Genomic DNA, 21,477 nt, shown 5'->3' with positions numbered 1-21,477 from the left:
GTCGGCTCTCAGGGGACTGTCCGAGCATTTAAAGGATGTTCTAGCCCTGCATCCACCACCTGATTCTCTGGAAGAAGCTTTGACACAGGCCGTCTGTATGGACCGTCTGCTGCGAGAGAGGGGAGTGGTGCATCGTGAGGCTCTGTTGTTACCTTTTAAGCCTGAACCCCTATCATCATCTGAGCCGATGAAGGTGGGTTCTGTCTCCACGAAGGAAAGGGAGAGGAGACGACGAAGGGAGAGAAATCTCTGTTTTTATTGTAGAGGTCTAGGCCATTGGAGAAGAGACTGCACCTCCTGTCCGCCGGTTTCCAAGGTCTCGGGAAACTCCTAGGTCTGGGTAGCTGCCAAGGAGGCTGCCCAGACTCCCAGTTACCGTCTTCCTCAATCTTCAAATTATTATTGAATGTAGAACTTGGTGTGAACAATTGTTTTTTCCCCTCCTCTACTTCTGTGGATTGCGGGTCTACTGTGAATCTGATTGACTCTTAGTTGGTTGCCCATTGTGAGATAGGGACACTCAGGTTGGGGAAACTCATGAAGGTCGTGGCTATTGACTCTACACCTTTCACCAAGGACGGGATCCTCTCCATTACTAAGGAGTTCATCCTTAACACGGGCCCTGTTAATATGGAGCATATAGCCTGTTTTGTTTTGGACAACCTCCCTGCCGGGTTAGTTTTCCAGTTTCCCCTGGTTGTAATGTCATAATCCGGTCATTGACTGGGAGGCCCGAGAGATTGTTAAATGGGTGCTTAAATGTAAAAATAACTGTCTAATTTCTGTATCTGTGTCGTCCGTCTATCTGGAGGGTATTCTGGAGTACCTGAAGAACTTCGAGAATGTGTTCTTTGAAAGTCATGCTGAGGGGTTGCCACCACACTGCCCTTTTGATTGTGCCATTGATCTTATTCCTGGGGCTAAGTTGCCTAAGGCCTGGTTGTTCAACCTTTCTGGTCCTGAGCAGTCCGCCATGAAGGAGTACATATCTGCAAGTCTCCGCAAGCGACATATTCGCCCTTCTGTTCCTCCTGTTGCCGCAGGATTCTTTTTTGTAAGGAAAAAAACAAAAAACGGTAGCCTCTGCCCATGCCTTAACTTTTGGGAACTTAATAAGATTACCATGAGAAACACGTATCCCCTTCCACTCATTTTCGATTTGTGCAATCAATTGTCTGGGACCAAATGGTTCTCTAAACTGGATTTGGGGGGGGGGCATATTACCTGATTCGGGTACAGGAGTGGAATGAGTGGAAAACTGCGCTCCTCACTTCTGAAGGTTTATTCGAAAATTTAGTTATGCCTTTTGATTTGACCAATGCTCCTGCGGTCTTCCAAAACATCATCAATTTTGTGTTTTCTGATTTTATTGGATGGTTTGTACTTATCTACTTAGATGAAATTCTGGTTTATTCATCTGTTATGCAGGCCCATGTTGGTCATCTTCGGGCAGTTCTCCTGAGACTCAGGGAGAACCTGCTTTTCGCTAAGTTGGAAAAATGCAAATTTTTTGTCCAGGAACTGTCTTTCTTGGGGTTCATCGTCTCTGGGGAGGGGTTTTGCATGGATCCCAAGAAAGTTCAGGACATTGTAGATTGGGTTCAACCTCGTGACCTAAAAGGTCTACACCGCTTTTTGGGATTCGCCAATTACTACCGGAGGTTAATTAAGGGGTTCTCACTGGTAATCAAGCCTCTCACCGATTTGACACAGAAGGGGGCTGGCATTAAGAACTGGCCTGCCTCAGCAGTAGCAGCGTTTTTGTAAAAAAAAAAAATGTTTCATGACTGCCCCGGTTCTGGTACAGCCAGATCCATCTGAGCCCTTTATAGTAGACGTTGATGCCTCACATGTGGGGGTGGGGGTGGTGTTGTCTCAGGGGCACGCCACATTGACCAATCTGAAACCATGCACCTTCTCCAAGAAGTTCTCCCCGGCAGAGAGAAATTATGACATGGGAAATCGGGAACGTCTTGCGGTCAAGTAGTCTTTTGAGAAATGGAGGCATTTTTTGGAGGTGGTTACAGATCACAGAAATGTGGCGTACATTGAATCGGCTAAGAGGTTGACCCCTAGGCAGGCTAGATGGTCTCTGTTTTTCTCCCGGTTCCAGTTTTCGATCACTTTTTGTCATGGCTCCAAAAATGTTAGGGCCAATGCCTTGTTTCGGAGCCTGGATCCTCCATGCTCCATTCTTTAATCTGGGGTGGTGGTGACTGATGTGTCATCTGGATTGTAACGGGAGTTTCGGGAGGCTCAATCTCATGCCCCCCCATCCAAACCGATTGATAAGCGGTTTGTCCCAATTCATTTTCTTCTTGGGTTCTTCAAGAGTTTCATGACTCAGCATTGGGTGGACTTCCTGGGATCTTGGCTACTTGTGGGGCCATCGCGAGGGTTTTCTGGTGGTCCTCGCTTTCATCTGATGTGAAGGAGTTTGTGTCTGCATGTGAAGTTTGTGCCCCCGCTAAGAGCTCTCATAATAATCGGCCGGCCAGGGAATTGGTGCCTTTGCCAGTTCCTGATAGACCATGGACACATTTGTCCATGGATTTTATCACCAATCTTCCCTCTTTTAAGGGTAATACTGTCATATGGGTAGTTTGTGGACAGGTTTTCTAAACAAGCACACTTTAAACCCTTGGTGGCTTTACCTTCTGCACAAACAGGTTGTTTGTACAACATGTGGTTTGTTTGTATGGTTTGACCTTTAGTATGGTGTCTGATCGTGGAGTGCAGTTTGTGTCCAGGTTTTGGAGGGCGTTTTGCAAAAAATTGGGTATTGCGTTGTCTTTTTCTTCTGCATACCATTCGGAGACCAATGGTCAGACGGAACGGACCAACCAGTCGTTGGAACAAATTTTGCGCTCTTTCCACTTCCAGGCAGGAGGATTGGAGTGATGACTTGCCGTTAGCAGAGTTCGCTTTTAATAACCATGTGAATCACTCCACAGGCATCTCCCCTTTGTTCTGCCATGACGGGTTCAATCTACATTTCGGGGAGTTCTCTCGTTTGGACTCCGGGTGCCCTGTGGCTGATGTTGCTGTACAGCGGTTGAGGGATTTATGGCAGGAGGTCCAAAGGAACATTGAGGAGGCTCAGAGGAAGTTTAAGGTTTTTGCACACAGGTGACAGGCTGCACACAGCTAGTATTCTACTCTATTTGTCATTAGTTTAATTTGGGTTTCTCTTCCACAAATAAAAAACCCAAACAACTGTGTTGGCTAAATAGTCCTCCTCTTCCACTTATACCCCCACGTCCACCTCTTCCTCCACTTGGACCTAAAGTCGGTGTGGAAAGTATTCAGATCACTTAAAATTTTTCACTCTTTGTTTCATTGCAGCCATTTGATAAATTCAAAAAAGTTATTTTTTTTCTCATTAATGTACACTCTGCACCCCATCTTGACTGAACAAAATAGAAATGTAGAAATTTTTGCAAATTTATTAAAAAAGAAACACTGAAATATCACATGGTCAAAAGTATTCAGACCCTTTGCTCAGTATTGAGTAGAAGCACTCTTTTGAGCTAGTACAGCCATAAATCTTCTTGGTAATGATGCAGCAAGTTTTTCACACCTGGATTTGGCGTACTCTGCCATTCTTCCTTGCAGATTCTCTCCCGTTCCGTCAGGTTGGATGGTGAACGTTGGTGGACAGCCATTTTCAGGTCTATCCAGAGATGCTCAATTGGGTTAAGGTCAGGGCTCTGGCTGGGCCAGTCAAGAATGGCCACAGAGTTGTTCTGAAGCCACTCCTTTGTTATTTTAGCTATGAGCTTAGTCATTGTCTTGTTAGAAGGTAAACCTTTGGCCAATTCTGAGGTCCAGAGCACTCTAGAAGAGGTTTTCATCAGGATATCTCTGTACTTGGCCGCATTCATGTTTCCTTCAATGGCAACCAGTCGTCCTGTCCCTGCAGCTGAAAACACTCCATAGCATGATGCTGCCAACATTATGTTTCACTGTTGGGTTGTATTGGGCAGGTGATGAGCACTGCATGGTTTTCTCCACACATACAGCTTAGAATTATCCCCAAAAAGGTATATCTTCATCTCATCAGACCAGAGAATCTTATTTCTCATAGTCTCGGAGTCATTCATGTGTTTTTTTTAGCAAACTCTAAGTGGGTTTTCTTATGTCTTGCACTGAGGAGAGGCTTCCGTCGATCCACTCTGCCATAAAGGTCCTACTGGTGGAGGGCTGCAGTGATAGCTGACTTTGTGGAACTTTCTTCCTTCTCCCTACTGCATCTCTGGAGCTCAAAGTGATCTTGGGGTTCTTCTTTACCTCTCTTACCAAGGCTCTTCTCCCACGATTGCTCAATTTGGCTGGATGGCCAGGTCTAGGAAGAATTTTGGTGGTCCCAACCTTCTTCCATTTTAAGGATTATGGAGGCCACTGTGCTCTTAGGAACCTTGAGTACTGCAGAAATTCTTTTGTAACCTTGGACAGATCTTTGCCTTGCCGCAATTCTGTCTCTGAGCTCCTTGGCCAGTTCCTTTTAACCTCATGATTCTCATTTGGTCTGACATGCACTGTGAGCTCCTACATAGATAGGTGTGTGCCTTTTCCAATCAAGTCCTAACAGTTTAATTAAACACAGCTGGACTCTAATGAAGGAGTAGAACCATCTCAAGGAGGATCACAAGGAACTGGACAGCATGTGACTTATGAGTGTCTGAGCAAAGTGTCTGACTACTTATGACCATGTGATATTTCAGTTTTTCTTTTTTAATAATCAAGATGGGGTGCATGGTGTACATTAATGAGAAAAAAATGAACTTTTTTGAATTTACTAAATGGCTGCAATTAAATATAGTGAAAAATTTAAAGAGGTCTGAATACTTTCCGTACCCACTATACGCCTGGTGGTTCTAGATAGCGAGTTTTAGTTTAATTAAATCTAGGTTGTTTTAGTTAAGTTCCATTAAAGAAATATAAAAAAAAATCACAGAAAAATACAAAAATAACAAACCAAAAAAATGTTGGATTACTCCTCCCTTGTCTCTTAACACCATACCGCCACGTCCACCTGTTCCTTCACTTGGACCTATGCCTCTTGGTTTAGGATAGCTAGTTTTAGTTTTGCAGATTCTAGGTTGTTTAACCCCTTACCGGCATCGGACGTACTATACCGTCCGATGCCAGCTCCCCTGCTTTGATGCAGGGCTCCGCGGTGAGCCCGCACCAAAGCCGGGACATGTCAGCTGTTTTGAACAGCTGACATGTGCCCGTAATAGGCGCGGGCAGAATCGCGATCTGCCCGCACCTATTAACTAGTTAAATGCCGCTGTCAAACGCAGACAGCGGCATTTAACTACTGCTTCCGGCCGGGCGGCCGGAAATGACGTCATCGCCGACCCCCGTCACATGATCGGGGGTCGGCGATGCTTGTGAATGGTAACCATAGAGGTCCTTGAGACCTCTATGGTTACTGATTGCCCGTCGCTGTGAGCGCCACCCTGTGGTCGGCGCTCACAGCACACGTGCAATTCTGCTACATAGCAGCGATCAGCAAATCGCTGCTATGTAGCAGAGCCGATCGTGCTATGCCTGCTTCTAGCCTCTCATGGAGGCTATTGAAGCATGGCAAAAGTTAAAAAAAAAAGTTTAAAAAAATGTGAAAAAAATAAAAAAAACATAAAAGTTTAAATCACCCCCCTTTCGCCCCAATCAAAATAAATCAATAAAAAAAAAATCAAATCTACGCATATTTGGTATCGCCGCGCTCAGAATCGCCCGATCTATCAATTAAAAAAAGTATTAACCTGATCGCTAAACAGCGTAGCGGGAAAAAAATTCGAAACGCCAGAATTACGTTTTTTTGGTCGCCGCGACATTGCATTAAAATGCAATAACGGGCGATCAAAAGAACATATCTGCACCGAAATGCTATCATTAAAAACGTCATCTCGGCACGCAAAAAATAAGCCCTCAACCGATCCCAGATGATGAAAAATGGAGACGCTACGAGTATCGGAAAATGGCGCAATTTTTTTTTTTTTTTTTTTAGCAAAGTTTGGAATTTTTTTTCACCACTTAGATAAAAAATAACCTAGTCATGTTTGGTGTCTATGAACTCGTAATGACCTGGAGAATCATAATGGCAGGTCAGTTTTAGCATTTAGTGAACCTTGCAAAAAAGCCAAACAAAAAACCAATGTGGGATTGCACTTTTTTTGCAATTTCACCGCACTTGGAATTTTTTTTCCGTTTTCTAGTACACAACATGCTAAAACCAATGATGTCGTTCAAAAGTACAACTCGTCCCGCAAAAAATAAGCCCTCACATGGCCAAATTGACAGAAAAATAAAAAAGTTATGGCTCTGGGAAGGAGGGGAGCGAAAAACGAACACGGAAAAACGAAAAATCCCCCGGTCATGAAGGGGTTAAAGTCCGTTCCATAACAAAAAAAAAATAAAATAATAAACAAAAAAGTGTTGGATTTGTCCTCCCCTGCCTCTTCCACCTATACTGCCATGTCCTAAATTGTCATGGATGGATATTTTGTTTCTCTGCATCAACTTCTGACTCAGTTGAGTAGTGTTTAATTTGCTTGACTGCTGCCTTCCTTAGATGTGGTACCCGTTTATCAGGCTGTCTCTCAGGAATAAAACCCTAATTGTCCGTTGCACATGTGTACTCTGCAACCCTACTTGTGGGCAGGGTGGATAAAAATCAATGTTTTTTTTAAAAAAATCAAAAAAATCGGATTTTTTTTATTTAAATCGGATTTTTTTGATTTAAATCAGATTTTTTTTTTTCAATAAACTGCTTTTTGAGGAAAATATTTTACCATCCAAAGGTTCTTCCATCATGAGATAAAGTTGAGTTGTTTAACTAAGTAGAATAAAGGCTGTATATGTGTAACATTCACAATGCCATGCTCTTCCAGAGGTTTCTGTAGGATTCGCTTTACTTACACAGTTCTCAAAACTGCAAAATCTTCATCACCGCACTTCTCATGATGTTGCCTCATTCGCGCCACCAGGCCTTGCATCTCTTTGTTGCATCGTTTGCATTTTGCACGCATGCCTGCCTTACCGATAGGCGAAGGAGCTTCATTAAAATATTCCCAAACTGGGTCTCTTTTACGGCCTGCTGCCATTATAAGGAAAGAATGTAATAAACCTCAGATCGTACACACAAACAGATCCAGACTTGTCTGTCTGTGGCTATGCTGCAGTATTGTGCTCAAAGTTTCACTTTCATTTTCTTGTCTGCTTGCCCTTCCTCCTCCTCACTCTTAGATTCACATTCTTCTTGTGTTGTGCAGATCTATTCCACTCCAAACAATCAGAAACATATTGTCTAACTTCTTGGACTTGGCACTGAAGGGGTTGATTCTGTATTCATAGGTTTGTAGAACAATAAGATTAAGGTCTTTTTCTCAACTCTGTTCATGTTGTAACATTTTTGCCGTGAAGAAGAGGCTGGGACCTCTGCGGAGTCAAATTCAGTTAGGTAGAAACTTTGATTTAAATCACTGATTTAAATCAAGCCTTACTGACTAGTGATTTAAATCGTGATTTAAATCAGTTAGATTTAAATCAAATCCACCCTGCTTGTGGGCTGTCAGGAATATTATGTATTTGATTCAATATTATCACGCACACTGAGCTCTGCTACATCCAGTAGGTTCCATTAGAGCTGGTTACAGACACATGCTGTGGGCTTTTTTGTCCCCCCTCTACCTAGAAAATTCTTCTCTTCACTCTGCTTGTCAGCTCCTTGTAATTCTAAGCCACTCTTTTCCCCTTCCCTCAGGAATGTTTTTGTTTGCAGCTGTGAAACCGAAAGAAAAGAGTAGCAACACATGGCAATCCTTTTGTGTAGCTACAGTGGTCCTTTAAGACCAAATATATCCAAACAGGATATTCACAGAAATAGGCAGTTCATATTTCTGGAAACCGCAGGGGCAGGGCTCCCAACTGGTGGGTTTTGGGAGCTCAGCGCTTGGCAGAAATTGAGAAACGCATTACTGCTTAACTGGGGCTCATAGCCAAGACGTGTTTATACTTAAATGAACCCCCAAGTCTTGCTGAGCATAGTAATAACTTTGTCCTTCTTCTACGAGGTTCATACGACAAGATATGTGTAGAAATGGCTTTTCATAATTTTAAGAAAGGGGAGTATTCAGACTCTGAGTGAGGTCACCACAGGGGGAGTGCCTTGGTTTTGGGCACAGGGATAAGTGAGTGAGACCTCAGTCTTCACTAGTCTTTGTCCAAGGAACGAGCTGAGAGTCACATCTGCGATGCACTGGGACATATGCCCCTCCCCCGCACTGCATGGTCTGCTATCAAATGATATGAGAGAACTGAAAGTCTATTTTCTTCTGTTAATCCCTATTTATTTGTATTCATTCTGTATATATATAATTGTCTCATTTTATAATATCTTTTATACTTTTGTAAACACTGCCTATCTTTTGAAGTAAAATATATAAAAATACTAGCTTTGTTTCTCCTTGCTCTATAACGTACTGTCACATCCTCTGAAGTGACTTACGCTACCAATTGGGTTGGCTCCGGACCCGTTGTTAATGAAGAAATTGGAGCTGGTGGCAGCGGATTTGTCCTGCGCCTTTGAGAAACCTGGTAGTGACTGATGGCATTCATAATTATTGTCCCCGCCTGAGTGGGAGTAGTTATATCACCCTCGCTGCAGTGTGCTCATTAGCCAGTACAAAGTAAGGCAGATTTTCTGGCAACTAATTATCCTAGTGCAGTACGCTGACTGACCTGAGGGTAAGGGGGGCCAGAGAGCTGCAACTGGGAAGTGGGATATAGATAAATCCCTTTCAGAAAAGAACCGGGGCCAACCAAACAACCCCTTTTCCTGACATATTGGTGTCAGCACGTGGGATGATAAAAATATCTCCCCTTTGATTCGTGACATTGGCGGTTTGAGATTGGATGGCTGAGAGTGCGTCCAGTTCCTTCACTTTGTGGTCCACCAGGTCCCTTCTTATTCATGGCCCCAGTTAGAACAAACAAGAAAATAGAGTACAATTCGAAATCCTAAGGTAACATCATTGAGTAGGAGTCTCAAAATAAAGAGGCTGAGACTGGCAGTAAATTTTGGTAAAATTTGTAAGCTGCTTCTGTAGGGGTACTCTGCCCCATGATCTGCGGGTGAAATGTTTAACTGGACTGCCGGTAGCAAGCCTCACGGTGGACCGCCAGCTCAATCCAAGATCATAGCACTAGCTTTCCTTCAGCAGCATTTACAGTGTTGCATTCAACAGTACTGCCCACCCCCCAAACACAGTATAATGTTCCCACAGTACCACCATGGTAATATGTCCCCACAGTATTTTCAATACCACAAGACAGTGTTAGAATCTGTTTTGTTTTTTGACCATCCGCCATCTTGTTGTGGTTTTCTGGCTGCTGGTCTTTTTCCCCTGGTGCTGGGTTGTCTTAGGTCAGGTGATTGTATCACCCTTTATTACCCAGTACCTGCCTCCCATTTCTTGCTGGACAACAGTGTTAATCTGCTAGAGTTCTGGCTAGGTGCTTTGATAGCTTTCTGTGTTTGATATTGTGCAGTTCTGGGATCTCTGGTTCTGCTATCCTTAGTTTCTGTTTTCAGTTGGTTTCTACAACCGTCTCTGTGTTTTCTATTAGGAGGTGACCTGTTTTTATACCCAGTCCTTAGATCTTTCAGGGACCTCCTTCCCCCTATCTATTTGTCTTAGCTAGAGTTTAACCTAGGATCGTCGGTGGGTCTATTTGCAAGGAATGGGTCGCCCACTCCATCATAGGGTATCAGCCTAGTCTCAGTGCAGGGTCAGTTTTTCCCCTTTCTATTCTAGGTATGTGTTGCAGTTTCCTAGAGTTGTGCTATCTCCCCCCCCCAGCCCCCCACATAATGTAATTTACCCACATGCTACCCAAGCTCTCCTTTCATCGTGATCCGGAATAGAAAGGAGGAAGAGTGATTGAGAAAAGGGATTGAATTTTAGTGAGGAAAATGTTACACATGATCAAGGAAATGTTTCAGAAGATATGTACTCGCTATCTACTGCATATAACATTCCCCAAGTTAATATTCAGTAAAAGCTTATTTTTGAATGGTGGTCTCCCTCACTGAACTGTGAAACATCTGGTTCTGGCAAACCAGGGTCATCCGTTACATGCGACCTGCACGGGTGTAAAGCCCTCTATGCACAAGTCGACACATCCAGCCAGGACCCCCACCTATGTGTAACATGTCGGGACACTGAAGACTAGTACCTCGCCAACGGCTTTTGCCCCGCGCCACGTTACATTTTTCATAGTTGACAGGATCAAGTCTTGCAATTAGAAGAGCAGTGATGCTGGAAAAATCGACTTAGCCTGGAGAATGACGACTGTTACGTGGTCTACGATAGTGTCAAACGTGGAGGCCTGTGGCTTGAAGGCAAGGGAATGCTGGGTGGCTTGGCGGGTTGTGAATGGTTCGGAGACTGATTCAAGGAGTAAAACCTGGGTCTAAACAAGGTTAGAAGAGGACTGGTAAGTTGAAAGAAAATTAACTTGGAGGAGGCAGTGTTGTGCTAGCTTCATCCAATATCTGGAACAGCTTAGAGTTCCTGAATGCCTCTATCCAGCAGGTCTAGAACCGACATGTATCTGGGACTCCCTCATGTCGTAATCTATGGATGGCTGAAGTAGTTTACCCCCTTTCTGGACGTTGCAAACCTTTGAAGGGTCCTATACCCGCATTCAAGGACTGAAACTAATAAAGGATGATTGTTGTTACTAAGGGACTATATGCGTATCTGTCTTGTAAGCCTGAGTGGAGTGCTGTGAAAGCCCGGATCCCCTGCACTTCCATTGCCTCGATGCTGTGGTCTCTGGGAAAATGGCCGCCAGAGGGGTCGCATGCGCAGATTGAGATCTTAGCAAACATATCTCAGGAGATAAGCTCTCAGACCCGAGAGCTCAATCTGCACATGCATGGCCTCCAGCGGCCATTTTCCCAGAGACCACAGCATTGAGGCAATGGAAGTTTGGGGGCTCCGGGTTTTCACAAAATGATGCCGGTGCCCCTGTACCAACCGAGCACCGCTGAACCTGCAGCACCAGCCTGGGATGGAAGTTCCCGGAGACCACCGCATCGCAGCATTGGATGTGTGGGGGCACCGGGCGTTCACGAAATGTCAGTGGAGCCACCACACCACCGAGCACCGCTGAACCTTCCGCACCAGTCTGGCTAATATCATCGTCTGACCACAAAACACCACGTGACTCTGCTCCACCTGCACTGATGATCTCCTCCAGGGTTAGCTGAATTCAGGACTGTAAGACGGATCCCCATTTGACTCATATATTTTTTTTTTCCCAATTTCCTTCTGAAAATTTGTTGTGCGTCTATGGTCCAATGCCTCTTATAGTCTTAAAAATACAGAAAGTACCGGCCATACTTGCACCAAAATTCTCCTGCAATAAACATTTTTAAAAAAGGGACGCAGAACCACTGGTGGAGGAAAGGACTCTTGCAAACTGAACTGTAGTGTTGAGCTGGGTTGTGGTGAAGTAGTGAAGAATAGTGAAGACACAGAACATGTAAGCCAATAGAAAAGAAAAGGGATTGAAATTGTGTGAGGAAAGTGTTATGCATGATGAATGAAACATTTGATAAGATATGTACCCGTTACCTACTGCATATAACCTTCCCCAAGTTAATGTTCAATAAAAGTTTGTTTTTGAATGGTGGTCTCCCTCATTGAACTGTGAAACATCTAGTCCTGGCAGACCAGCATCATAGGTTTTATGTGGCTTGCATGGACATAACACCCTTACAGCACAAGTCCAGGACAATTGGGTTCATATAACATTTTGGGGCGCTGGAGACGATTACTTTGCCCACAACTACAGTCTTGCTCCACATTACACTGCCATTCTCCCACAAATAGTATTAGGTCCCCATAGTACTTACGTTTCCCACCTGTGGTAGGTCGGCTCACTTAGCTTCTTCCTGAGGAAGACACAGGAACAAGTTTGGTTAAAGTGTTTGGGTGGTTTATTGCGTCATAAACCAATAAGCCCAAACTCTTAACAGAAAACAGCCTTTCTGGCTCAAATGAAAGAAAAAAGTTCATATAAAGCCCTTCCCAGTATGACATCTGCCTTATGGGACAACACATATGGCAGCTCTCACAGGAGCTTCAGTCTGGAGGATTCGTACCTCCACACAACACAGACAGAGAAAAAAAACTGGCTGAACATGTAACTCCCTCCAGCCATACCCTGGAGGTGGAGATATGGTGGGTAAGCGTCCCGCCCATCTCTGACCTACCCACCAGGAAAGCCAGACCCATATAGCTACTGGAATACTCTCAGCAAATATCATGCTGGAGGATAAACTTATGGCTTTCATATCACACTGGAAAGCAACCTTTGCAACACATATCTCTCTTGACGTACGGCGCCAGTGACCCTGTCACACACCACACACTTTTTATGACACTACAAGTTGCCCTCCACAATATGTTACCATCCACTCCACCAGCTAAAAAATAAATACCGGTACTCGTTTATCCCCATTCTTGATGCATATACATATGAACCCAGCAAATACCAGCGACCTCCAAAGATGAAAATTAGGATCTTAAACAGTTGACAGGTACCATGGATGTATGAGGGTCTTTCGCTTTCTTTCTGCCTCAAATAAAAAATTTGCGTTTTTTCAGTTCAGTCAGACAGACCGAACATTCAGTGGCTCCCTCCCCCACACCACCTCCTCACTCCGCCCCTTGTCTGTCGGTGTTCCTCAAGGCTCAGTACTGGGACCCCTACTCTTCTCCATCTACACCTTTGGTCAGGGACAGCTCATAGAATCCCACGATATGCAGTATCATCTCTACGCTGATGACACGCAGATCTACCTATCCGGACCTGACCTCACCTCCTTACTCACCAAAATCCCACACTGTCTGCTATCTCATCCGTCTTTTCTGCTCGCTTCCTAAAACTGAACATGGACAAAACAGAATTCATCATCTTTCCCCCATCTCACTCTACCCCTCCACCAGACCTATCTATTAATGGCTGTTCTCTTTCCCCAGTCCCACACGCCCGATGCCTCGGGGTGATCCTCGACTCTGCCCTCTCTTTCAAGCCACATATCCAAGCCCTTGCCTCCTCCTGCCGTCTCAAACTCAAAAATATTTCCCGCATCTGCGCATTAGTTGACCGCGACACCTCAAAAACACTAGTGCATGCCCTTATCATCTCCCACCTCGACTACTGCAACCTCCTACTCTCTGGCCTCTAGCACTCTGGCACCACTCCAATCCATCCTTCCCTCTGCTGCCCGACTAATCTACCTGTCTCCCCGCTATTCCCCAGCCTCTTCCCTATGCCATGCCCTTCACTGGCTTCCTATCGCCCAGAGACTCCAGTTCAAAACTTTCACAATGACATACAAAGCCATCCACAACCTGTCTCCTCCATACATCTGTTACATGGTCTCCCGGTACTTACCTACACGCAACCTCCGATCCTCTCCTCTCAAGATCTCCTCCTCTACTCCCCTCTCCTCTCTTCTTCCCACAACCGCATCCAAGACTTCTCCCGTGCTTCCCCCATACTCTGGAACTCTGTACCACAACACATCAGACTCTCGCCTACCATAGAAACCTTCAGAAAGAACCTGAAGACTCACCTTTTCCGACAATCCTACAACCTGCAGTGATCCCCAGTCTACTGAACCGCCGCACAACCAGCTCTACCCTCTCCTAGTGTATCCTCACTCATCCCCTGCAGACTGTGAGCCCTCGCGGGCAGGGTCCTCCCTCCATATGTACCTGTATGCCTGTTTTTTTTAGTTTTTTGGTCATGTTTAATTGTATTTGTCTATATTTGCCCCCTTTTCACATGTAAAGCGCCATGGAATAAATGGTGCTAAAAAAATGAATAATAATAAAATAATAAAGTTATTTGAAATATATGGAAGATGCCTTCTCTAGGTCTTCATCAATAAAGAGAATGTTCTCTTTCTTTCGTTCTAAAAACTGTGATTTTTTTTTTCACTTTAAAATCTTTTTTAGACATTTTTCAACAACCCTCATTAGTGGGATCTTAAAACATAAGTATTTGATTGTTCAGACGATACTCTGCACTACAGTAGTGCAGAGTTAAGGTACCTTCACACTCAGCGACGCTGCAGCGATACCGACAACGATGTTGATCGCTGCAGCGTCGCTGTTTGGTCGCTGGAGAGCTGTCACACAGACAGCTCTCCAGCGACCAACGATGCCGGTAACCAGGGTAAACATCGGGTTACTAAGCGCAGGGCTGCGCTTTGTAACCCTATGTTTACCCTGGTTACCAGCGTAAAAGTAAAAAAAAACAAACACTACATACTTACCTTCCGCTGTCTGTCCTCGGCGCTGTGCTTTCCTGCACTGACTGTGAGCACAGCGGCCGGAAAGCAGAGCGGTGACGTCACCGCTGTGCTTTCCGGCTGGCCGGCGCTCACAGCCAGTGCAGAGAAGCACAGCGCCAGGGACAGACAGCGGAAGGTAAGTATGTAGTGTTTGTTTTTTTTTTACTTTTACGCTGGTAACCAGGGTAAACATCGGGTTACTAAGCGCGGCCCTGCGCTTAGTAACCCGATGTTTACCCTGGTTACCAGTGAAGACATCGCTGAATCAGCGTCACACATGCCGATTCAGCGATGTCTGCAGGGAGTCCAGCGACGAAATAAAGTGCTGGACTTTCTGCAGTGACCAACGACATCACAGCAGGATCCTGATCGCTGCTGCGTGTCAAACTGAACGTCTCGGATCGCTAGCGATATCGTTCAGTGTGACGGTACCTTTATTATTCCGGCCAGTCAGTGTAATACTAATGACCCCGTACTCATGAGATAACTGTTGGCCAAATGATCATGCTGGCAGCTGTCTCTTCTGACTTCCCCATATAGTAAACCTTTCTGCTCAGCTGGATTTTCCTGTGGTCTCTGTGAGAAAGTCCTTGGCAGACTACTCTAGAAAGGCTTATCTTAAGGGAAAACAAAGGGATCAGCTTCAGAAATCCCAGATCCTTATCTCCCCTGCAATTCCAGCTGACTTCAGGGTATGTGCACATGTCAGGATTTCTTGCAGGAATTTTCCTGACAAAAACCGGACATTTCTGCCAGAAATCCGCATGCGTTTTTACCGCGTTTTTGGTGTTTTCTGTGTGTTTTTTTAATGAGTTTTTATAGCGTTTTTAGCGTGAAAAAAACGCGAAAAAACCTGAACGTGTGCACATGGCCTCATGGTATGTGCACAGGATTTCTTGCAGAAATTTTCCTGACAAAAAACGGACATTTCTGCCTGAAATCCGCATGCGTTTTTTTTTGTGTGTTTTTTGACGCGTTTTTTGTGCGTTTTTTCCCAAACGCATAGAATTGCGGGAAAAACGCAGAAAATCCGCAAAAATAATGAACATGCTCATTTTATTTTGGCGATGCATTTTTTTCGTGGAAAAAAACGCTTCCATGTGCACAAAACATGCAGAATGCATTCTAAATGATAGAATGCATAATGTATGCTTTTTTAATGAGTTTTTAGAGCGAAAAAACCTGAACGTGTGCACATAGCCTTAGTCTAATGTGTATAGGAGCCTTAAAGGGCCACTGTCACCCCCTCCAGCCGTTATAAACTAAAAGAGCCACCTTGTGCAGCAGTAGTGCTGCATTCTAACAAGGTGGCTCTTTTAGTTTTTGTTGCAGTTATTCCCAAAATAAAGCCATTTATAATTTTGCCAAAATACCTTTCTTTAGACCTGGGGGCAGGTCGCCGCCCCCTCCGCAGTGTTTTGCTATGCATAATGCATAACACACTGCGGGGCTGGGATTCATCAGCTGGGTGGCCGCACAGGCACAGTCTGCAACACAGCAGGTGAGGTCAGACGGCCAGAGCTCACTGCGCCTGCCCCAGGCAGAAGAGAACAGCACAGGCGCCGGATTTCATAGCAAAACACCGCAGAGGTGGCGGCGACCGGCACCCCAGGAGATATGAGTGACGGCAGTGTGGCGTTTCCAAGAGGGGGGTTAAGACCTGCCTCCAGGTCTAAAGAAAGGTATTTTGGCAAAATTATAAAATGCTTTATTTTGGGAATAACTGCACCAAAAACTAAAAGAGCCACCTTGTTAGAGTGCAGCATTACTGCTGCACAAGGTGGCTCTTTTAGTTTATAACGGCTGGAGGGGTGACAGTGGCCATTTAAATGTTTTGTTAAACAGAATATTGTAAAATAACAAAGTATACCACCATTGCTTTGTATCTAATTCCGGCTGAGTCCCAAAGGTCTTGCGATTCCTACAGCCAATCAGTTGGCCAACATAGCTAGTGATTGGGAGCATAAAGGGGATGTGTTAGTCAGCAATTCATCTTATTTTCCAGTCCTTGCAAGACAGAGAAGACATCTGCATGTTCTATCTCCTGATACATTTACCCTGAATATCGTCTGTAATTGTTTTATTATATTGGATTATTTATGATGTTACAACCACTCATCTTCTCCCCACTCAGATTCCTACAAGAACGGATACTCCCAGTGGAGATCTTTTATTCTGATTTACTCATCAAGGATGGACAGGGTCAGCGTAACAGAGAGGATATTACACCTCACCCTAGAGATCCTCTTCCGGCTTACTGGAGAGGTGAGAGATTCTCATGATGTCACATTACATCATTCTTATCTATGGGAATAACAGATGGACAGAACTGGAGAGGTGAGGACTCTGGAAATGTCTGCAGTGAGATTTATTAATATGTCTTTCCATAACCAGGATTACACAGTCGTGAAGAAGACGTCTAGTGAGCGCTGTCAGGCCCCTGTGTCTGAGGGATGGGGAAGGGCCATGAGCCCAATCACGGGGCGTTTACCTCACACCCTGATACATGAGGACATCATTGACCAGAAGATCCTTGAACTCACCTACAAGATGATTGAGCTGCTGACTGGAGAGGTGACACTGTTGGGAATGCTGGGACATTATACAGTAACGCTATGAAGGGATCTGGGGGATGACAGTATCAGTGTATGTTTCAGGTTCCTATAAGGTGTCAGGATATCACTGTCTATTTCTCCATGGAGGAGTGGGAGTATTTAGAAGGACACAAAGATCTGTACAAGGACATCATGATGGAGGATCCCCAGCCCCTCACATCAGCAGGTAATGAACAGGAGTAAATACACACGGCCTATAATTATCTGTATGTAAAGAATAAATTCAGTCCCCTGCATGTGTTTCCTCCAGTTCTATCCAGTAAGAGGACAACACCAGAGAGATGTCCCCGTCCTCTTTATCCACAGGACTGTAAACAAGAAAATCCCGATGTTCCTCAGGATCATAAGGTAGATGGAGAGAAGGTGTCATGAGATCTCTACTATGATGTGTAGATGGCTGTGAAGGTCTTGTGCTCAGTCTTGTTTTATCCACCAGTATTACCATATATACTCAAATATAAGCCGACCCGAGTATAAGCCGAGACCCCTAATTTTGCCATAAAAATGCTGGGAAAACGTATTGACTCGAGTATAAGCCTTGGGTGGGAAATGCAGCAGCTACTGGTAAATTTAAAAAATAAAAATAGATAACAATAAAAGTACAATTAATTGAGACATCAGTAGGTTAAGTGTTTTTGAATATCAATATTGAATCAGGAGCCCCATATAATGCTTCATAAAGTTCATGATGGGCCCCATAAGTTGCTCCATATTAAAATATGCCCCATATAATGCGGCATAAAAGGTTAATGATGGCCCAATAAGATGTTCCATAGAATATTATTCCCCATATAATGCTGCACAAAGGTTAATAATGGCCCCATAAGATGCTCCATAGAATAATATGCCCCATATGCTGCTCCATAAAGGTTGAGGGGCCCCATAAGATGCTCCATAGAATAATATGCCCCATGTGCTGCTCCATAAAGGTTGATGGCCCCATAAGATGCTCCATAGAATATTATGCCCCATATAATGCTGCACAAAGGTTGATGGCCCCATAAGATGCTTCATAGCATATTATTCCCCATATAATGCTGCTTAAAAGCTGATGGCCTCATAAGATGCTCCATAGCATATTATGCCCCATATGTTGCTCCATAAAGGTTGATGGCCCCATAATATGCACCGTAGAATATTATGCCCCATATAATGCTGCACAAAGGTTGATGGTCCCATAAGATGCTCCATAGAACAATATGCCCTGTATGCTGCTGCTGCGATTTAAAAAAAAAATATATATATATATACAAATATATATATGACATTCTCACCTCTCATCGCCGGGCACTGAGTGCCGGGGGCCTGGGCAGGCGGGGACACCAGCAAGCTATGGGGGCCAGGTGCGGGAGTCGCCACTGGCTCAGGACACCGGCAATTGTGATATTCACCTGTCCCTGTTCCACCGTCGCGCGCCGCTGTGTCTTCCGGGTCTCTGCAGTGACTGTTCATGCAGAGGGCACGCACTAATCATGTCATTGCGCCCTCTGACCTGAACATCACAGCCAGTGGACGCGGAAGACAGAGCCCGGCAGTGGAACGGGGACAGGTGAATATCGCATGGCTCCCCCTCCCCCGTCATACTCACCCACTCCTGGCGTGGCCTCTCTGTATGGCCTGCTTCTCCGATGGTCTCCGGCGTGCGCCGGTAGCTTGTACCTATACTCAGCGGTCACATGGTACCGCTCATTAAAGTAATGAATATGCGCTCCGCCTATGGGAGTGGAGAAGCGTCCATATTCATTACTTTAATGAGTGGTACCACATGACTGCTGAACACAGAAAGAGCTGCGGGCGCCGGAGACCATCGGAGAAGCAGGGAAGTGCAGAGAACGCATCTGGAGAAGGTGAGTATGATGTGACAGCTGCCGCTTCCCCTCCCCCGCCGACCCCCTGGGACAATGACTCATGTATGAGCCGAGAGGGGCACTTTTAGCCTAAAAAATGGGCTAAAAATCTCAGCTTATATTCGAGTATATACAGTATATGTTTTATACTTGTGTAATGAGAATGGTGGAGATGGCAGAATTAGAGCTGATCATAGATGTGACTTCTCCATCTGTCTGTGACTTTTACAATATTTGTTTCAGGGTGAAGATCTGACCCATATTAATACTACACAGACCTATGTGTGGGATGATGAGCGTTGTAAAGAGGAGATTCCTATATATGACTACCCAGGTGAGTATAACCACTACATGCAGAAGTCACAGATTCTCCTCAGTCACTAGCTGACACTGCTTTATCAGTGGTCTTGTCCGGTCATATCAAATTTGAAGGTCACCATTCTGCCACTAGACCACTGAATGGAGTCATCCGTTGTTGAATCTACGAGGTCAGAAATTTAATGTAATATTTTTTCATGTTGGCCAAGTGTGAATTTCTGTGCAATAACAGCAGAGTTTCCCTTTATCCTGACTTTTTAAATTTCTGTGAGAAAAGATCTGTCTAACATCAAAGAGGTTCAAAATAAATTACATGAAAAAATGTTCCAGCTATGCCATATGTCTAAGCTGTGCATGGTTAATGGCTCTAATGACTGGAATAAAAATTACTGCAGGATCTCTCCTGAAGCGGGGAGCACTAACACTTTTTCTACCTTTCATGTCAGGACTTCTATGAGCTCCAATGGTCCATCATAAATGAGTGCAACTCCAGTTTACTGCACTATGTTGAAAAGTTCTCTCTAAATTTCTAATATTTCTTAACACTAGGACTACTGGTATAGTCATTTTGACTACTTACTTGCAGTAGTTCTAGTCGGGGTCACGAGTCCAGTAGTCCTAATGTTAAAGAAACTCGTCCGACAGAAAATATTGTCCACTGTGGTAGTTTGGATTGTTGACAGCTACCACATAATATAATTATCTAGAGAAGTCATAGTTTTTGTCTACAGTAGTTATTGCACAAAATCCTCTCATTTAAATCTGTTGCATTTTCTGCTGCAGCCAGTTTTGTTCCTAACCAAGCCCCGTATGTCACATCTGACATGTCACTTTGTCACACCATGCCAAGTCACTAGCAAAGTACTGGAGGGGAGATATGTTTCACTGAGGTTATTAGCTTCAGTGATTTGAAACTTAGAAGTTTCCTCCAGCACACAATGTGTTGGGAGGGGTTAATCGGCCATTTTAAGTGCTGGGTTTTTGTGAACAACCATAGAGCGGGTGGAAGATTGTTCACTATATCTCCACTCCATGGTGTGGTTTGGGATATCAATAGCCAGCCTTTTGAGTCATTAGGTGTTCAGTAGACCTGGAGAGTGGAACTCCAGTGCTGTGTGTCCTGACAAGGAAACATAATCAGTGTATGTTTTTTCCCTGAACGGTCTGATCACCATGACATCACAGACTGTGCTGTATATTATGTTTTGTTTTTCCTTAGACCAGAAAGGCCTTGTTTATTTTTGCCACCTGGCACTGGCATAAGCAGAACCCCCCAATAAACAATCAGGCAGACCTGCAGGGGAGAGGACTGCATAGGAGAGAGAGCGACCCATGGGGAAAGAGACATGCAGGGGGAGAAGAGGTGATAGGAGGGAGAGCGACCCATGAGAGAGACATGCAGGGGGGGAGGATGGCATAGGAGGGAGAGCGACGCATGAGATAGACATTCCGGGGTGGAGGATGGCATAGGAGGGAGAGCGACCCATGGGAAGAGAGACATGCAGGAGGGAGCGGAGTGCATTAGGAGGGAGAGTGACCCATGGGGAGAAAAACATGTAAGGGAGAGAGGAGTGCATAGGGTGGAGAGCGACTCATGGGGAGAGAGATATGCAGTGGGAGAGGAGTGCATAGCAGGGAGAGTGACCAGGCACAGGGGGATAGAAAGCACCCATGGGGAGAGAGACCAGGTACAGGGGGGATAAAGAGTGACCCATGGGGAGAGAGACATGCAGGGGGGAGAGGAGTCCATAGGAGGGAGAGAGAGCACACATGGGGAGAGAGACCAGGCACAGGGAGAGAGCACACATGGGGAGAGAGACTAGGCACAGGGGGATAGAGAGCACACATGGGGAGAGAGATCAGGCACAGGGGGATAGAGAGCATAATTTGATTATTTCCCAGAGGAGCATTGCGGCTTCAAGTCTCCTCATCTCGGCATGCTTAGCATGTCAGTCTACGCAAGGAGAAACAATATTTCTTGGATATCGGTCTATGGGGTGGTCACAGATGGATATATGTGGTGGAAGGAGCACAGTGACAGCAGCACAGAGTATTTCAGGAGAGCAGTGTGCTGGTCTATGGGGGGTCACATAGGGAGATATATGATGGAAGGAGCAGGTTGACAGCAGCACAGAGTATAACAGAAGAGCAGTGTGCTGGTCTGTGTGAGGTCACAGAGAGATATATGGTGGAAGAAGCAGGGTGACAGGAGCACAGAGTATTTCAGGAGTGCAGTGTGCTGGTCTATGGGAGGTCACAGAGAGAAATATATGGTGGAAGGAGCAGGATGACAGCAGCACATAGTATTTCAGGA

At 45.0% G+C, this 21,477-nt stretch overlaps 1 protein-coding gene across 1 annotated transcript in view; it reads left to right on the top strand.

The window, feature by feature from the left end:
- Nucleotides 1-21,477, top strand: part of LOC138663853 (oocyte zinc finger protein XlCOF22-like) — a 54,526-nt gene that overhangs the window by 19,718 nt on the left and 13,331 nt on the right. The window contains exons 2-6 of the mRNA XM_069750205.1: nt 16,518-16,648; nt 16,778-16,957; nt 17,041-17,164; nt 17,249-17,346; nt 19,089-19,179. Of these exons, the coding sequence (XP_069606306.1) occupies nt 16,577-16,648; nt 16,778-16,957; nt 17,041-17,164; nt 17,249-17,346; nt 19,089-19,179 (565 nt within the window). The 5' untranslated portion in view covers nt 16,518-16,576. The remainder of the gene's footprint in view (nt 1-16,517; nt 16,649-16,777; nt 16,958-17,040; nt 17,165-17,248; nt 17,347-19,088; nt 19,180-21,477) is intronic.

This window comes from Ranitomeya imitator, chromosome 2 (genome assembly GCF_032444005.1).
Source record: "Ranitomeya imitator isolate aRanImi1 chromosome 2, aRanImi1.pri, whole genome shotgun sequence".
NCBI classification, from domain to species: Eukaryota; Metazoa; Chordata; class Amphibia; order Anura; family Dendrobatidae; genus Ranitomeya; species Ranitomeya imitator.
The sequence above is the reverse complement of the archived record's forward strand: the minus strand, read 5'-3'. Positions and strand labels throughout refer to the sequence as shown.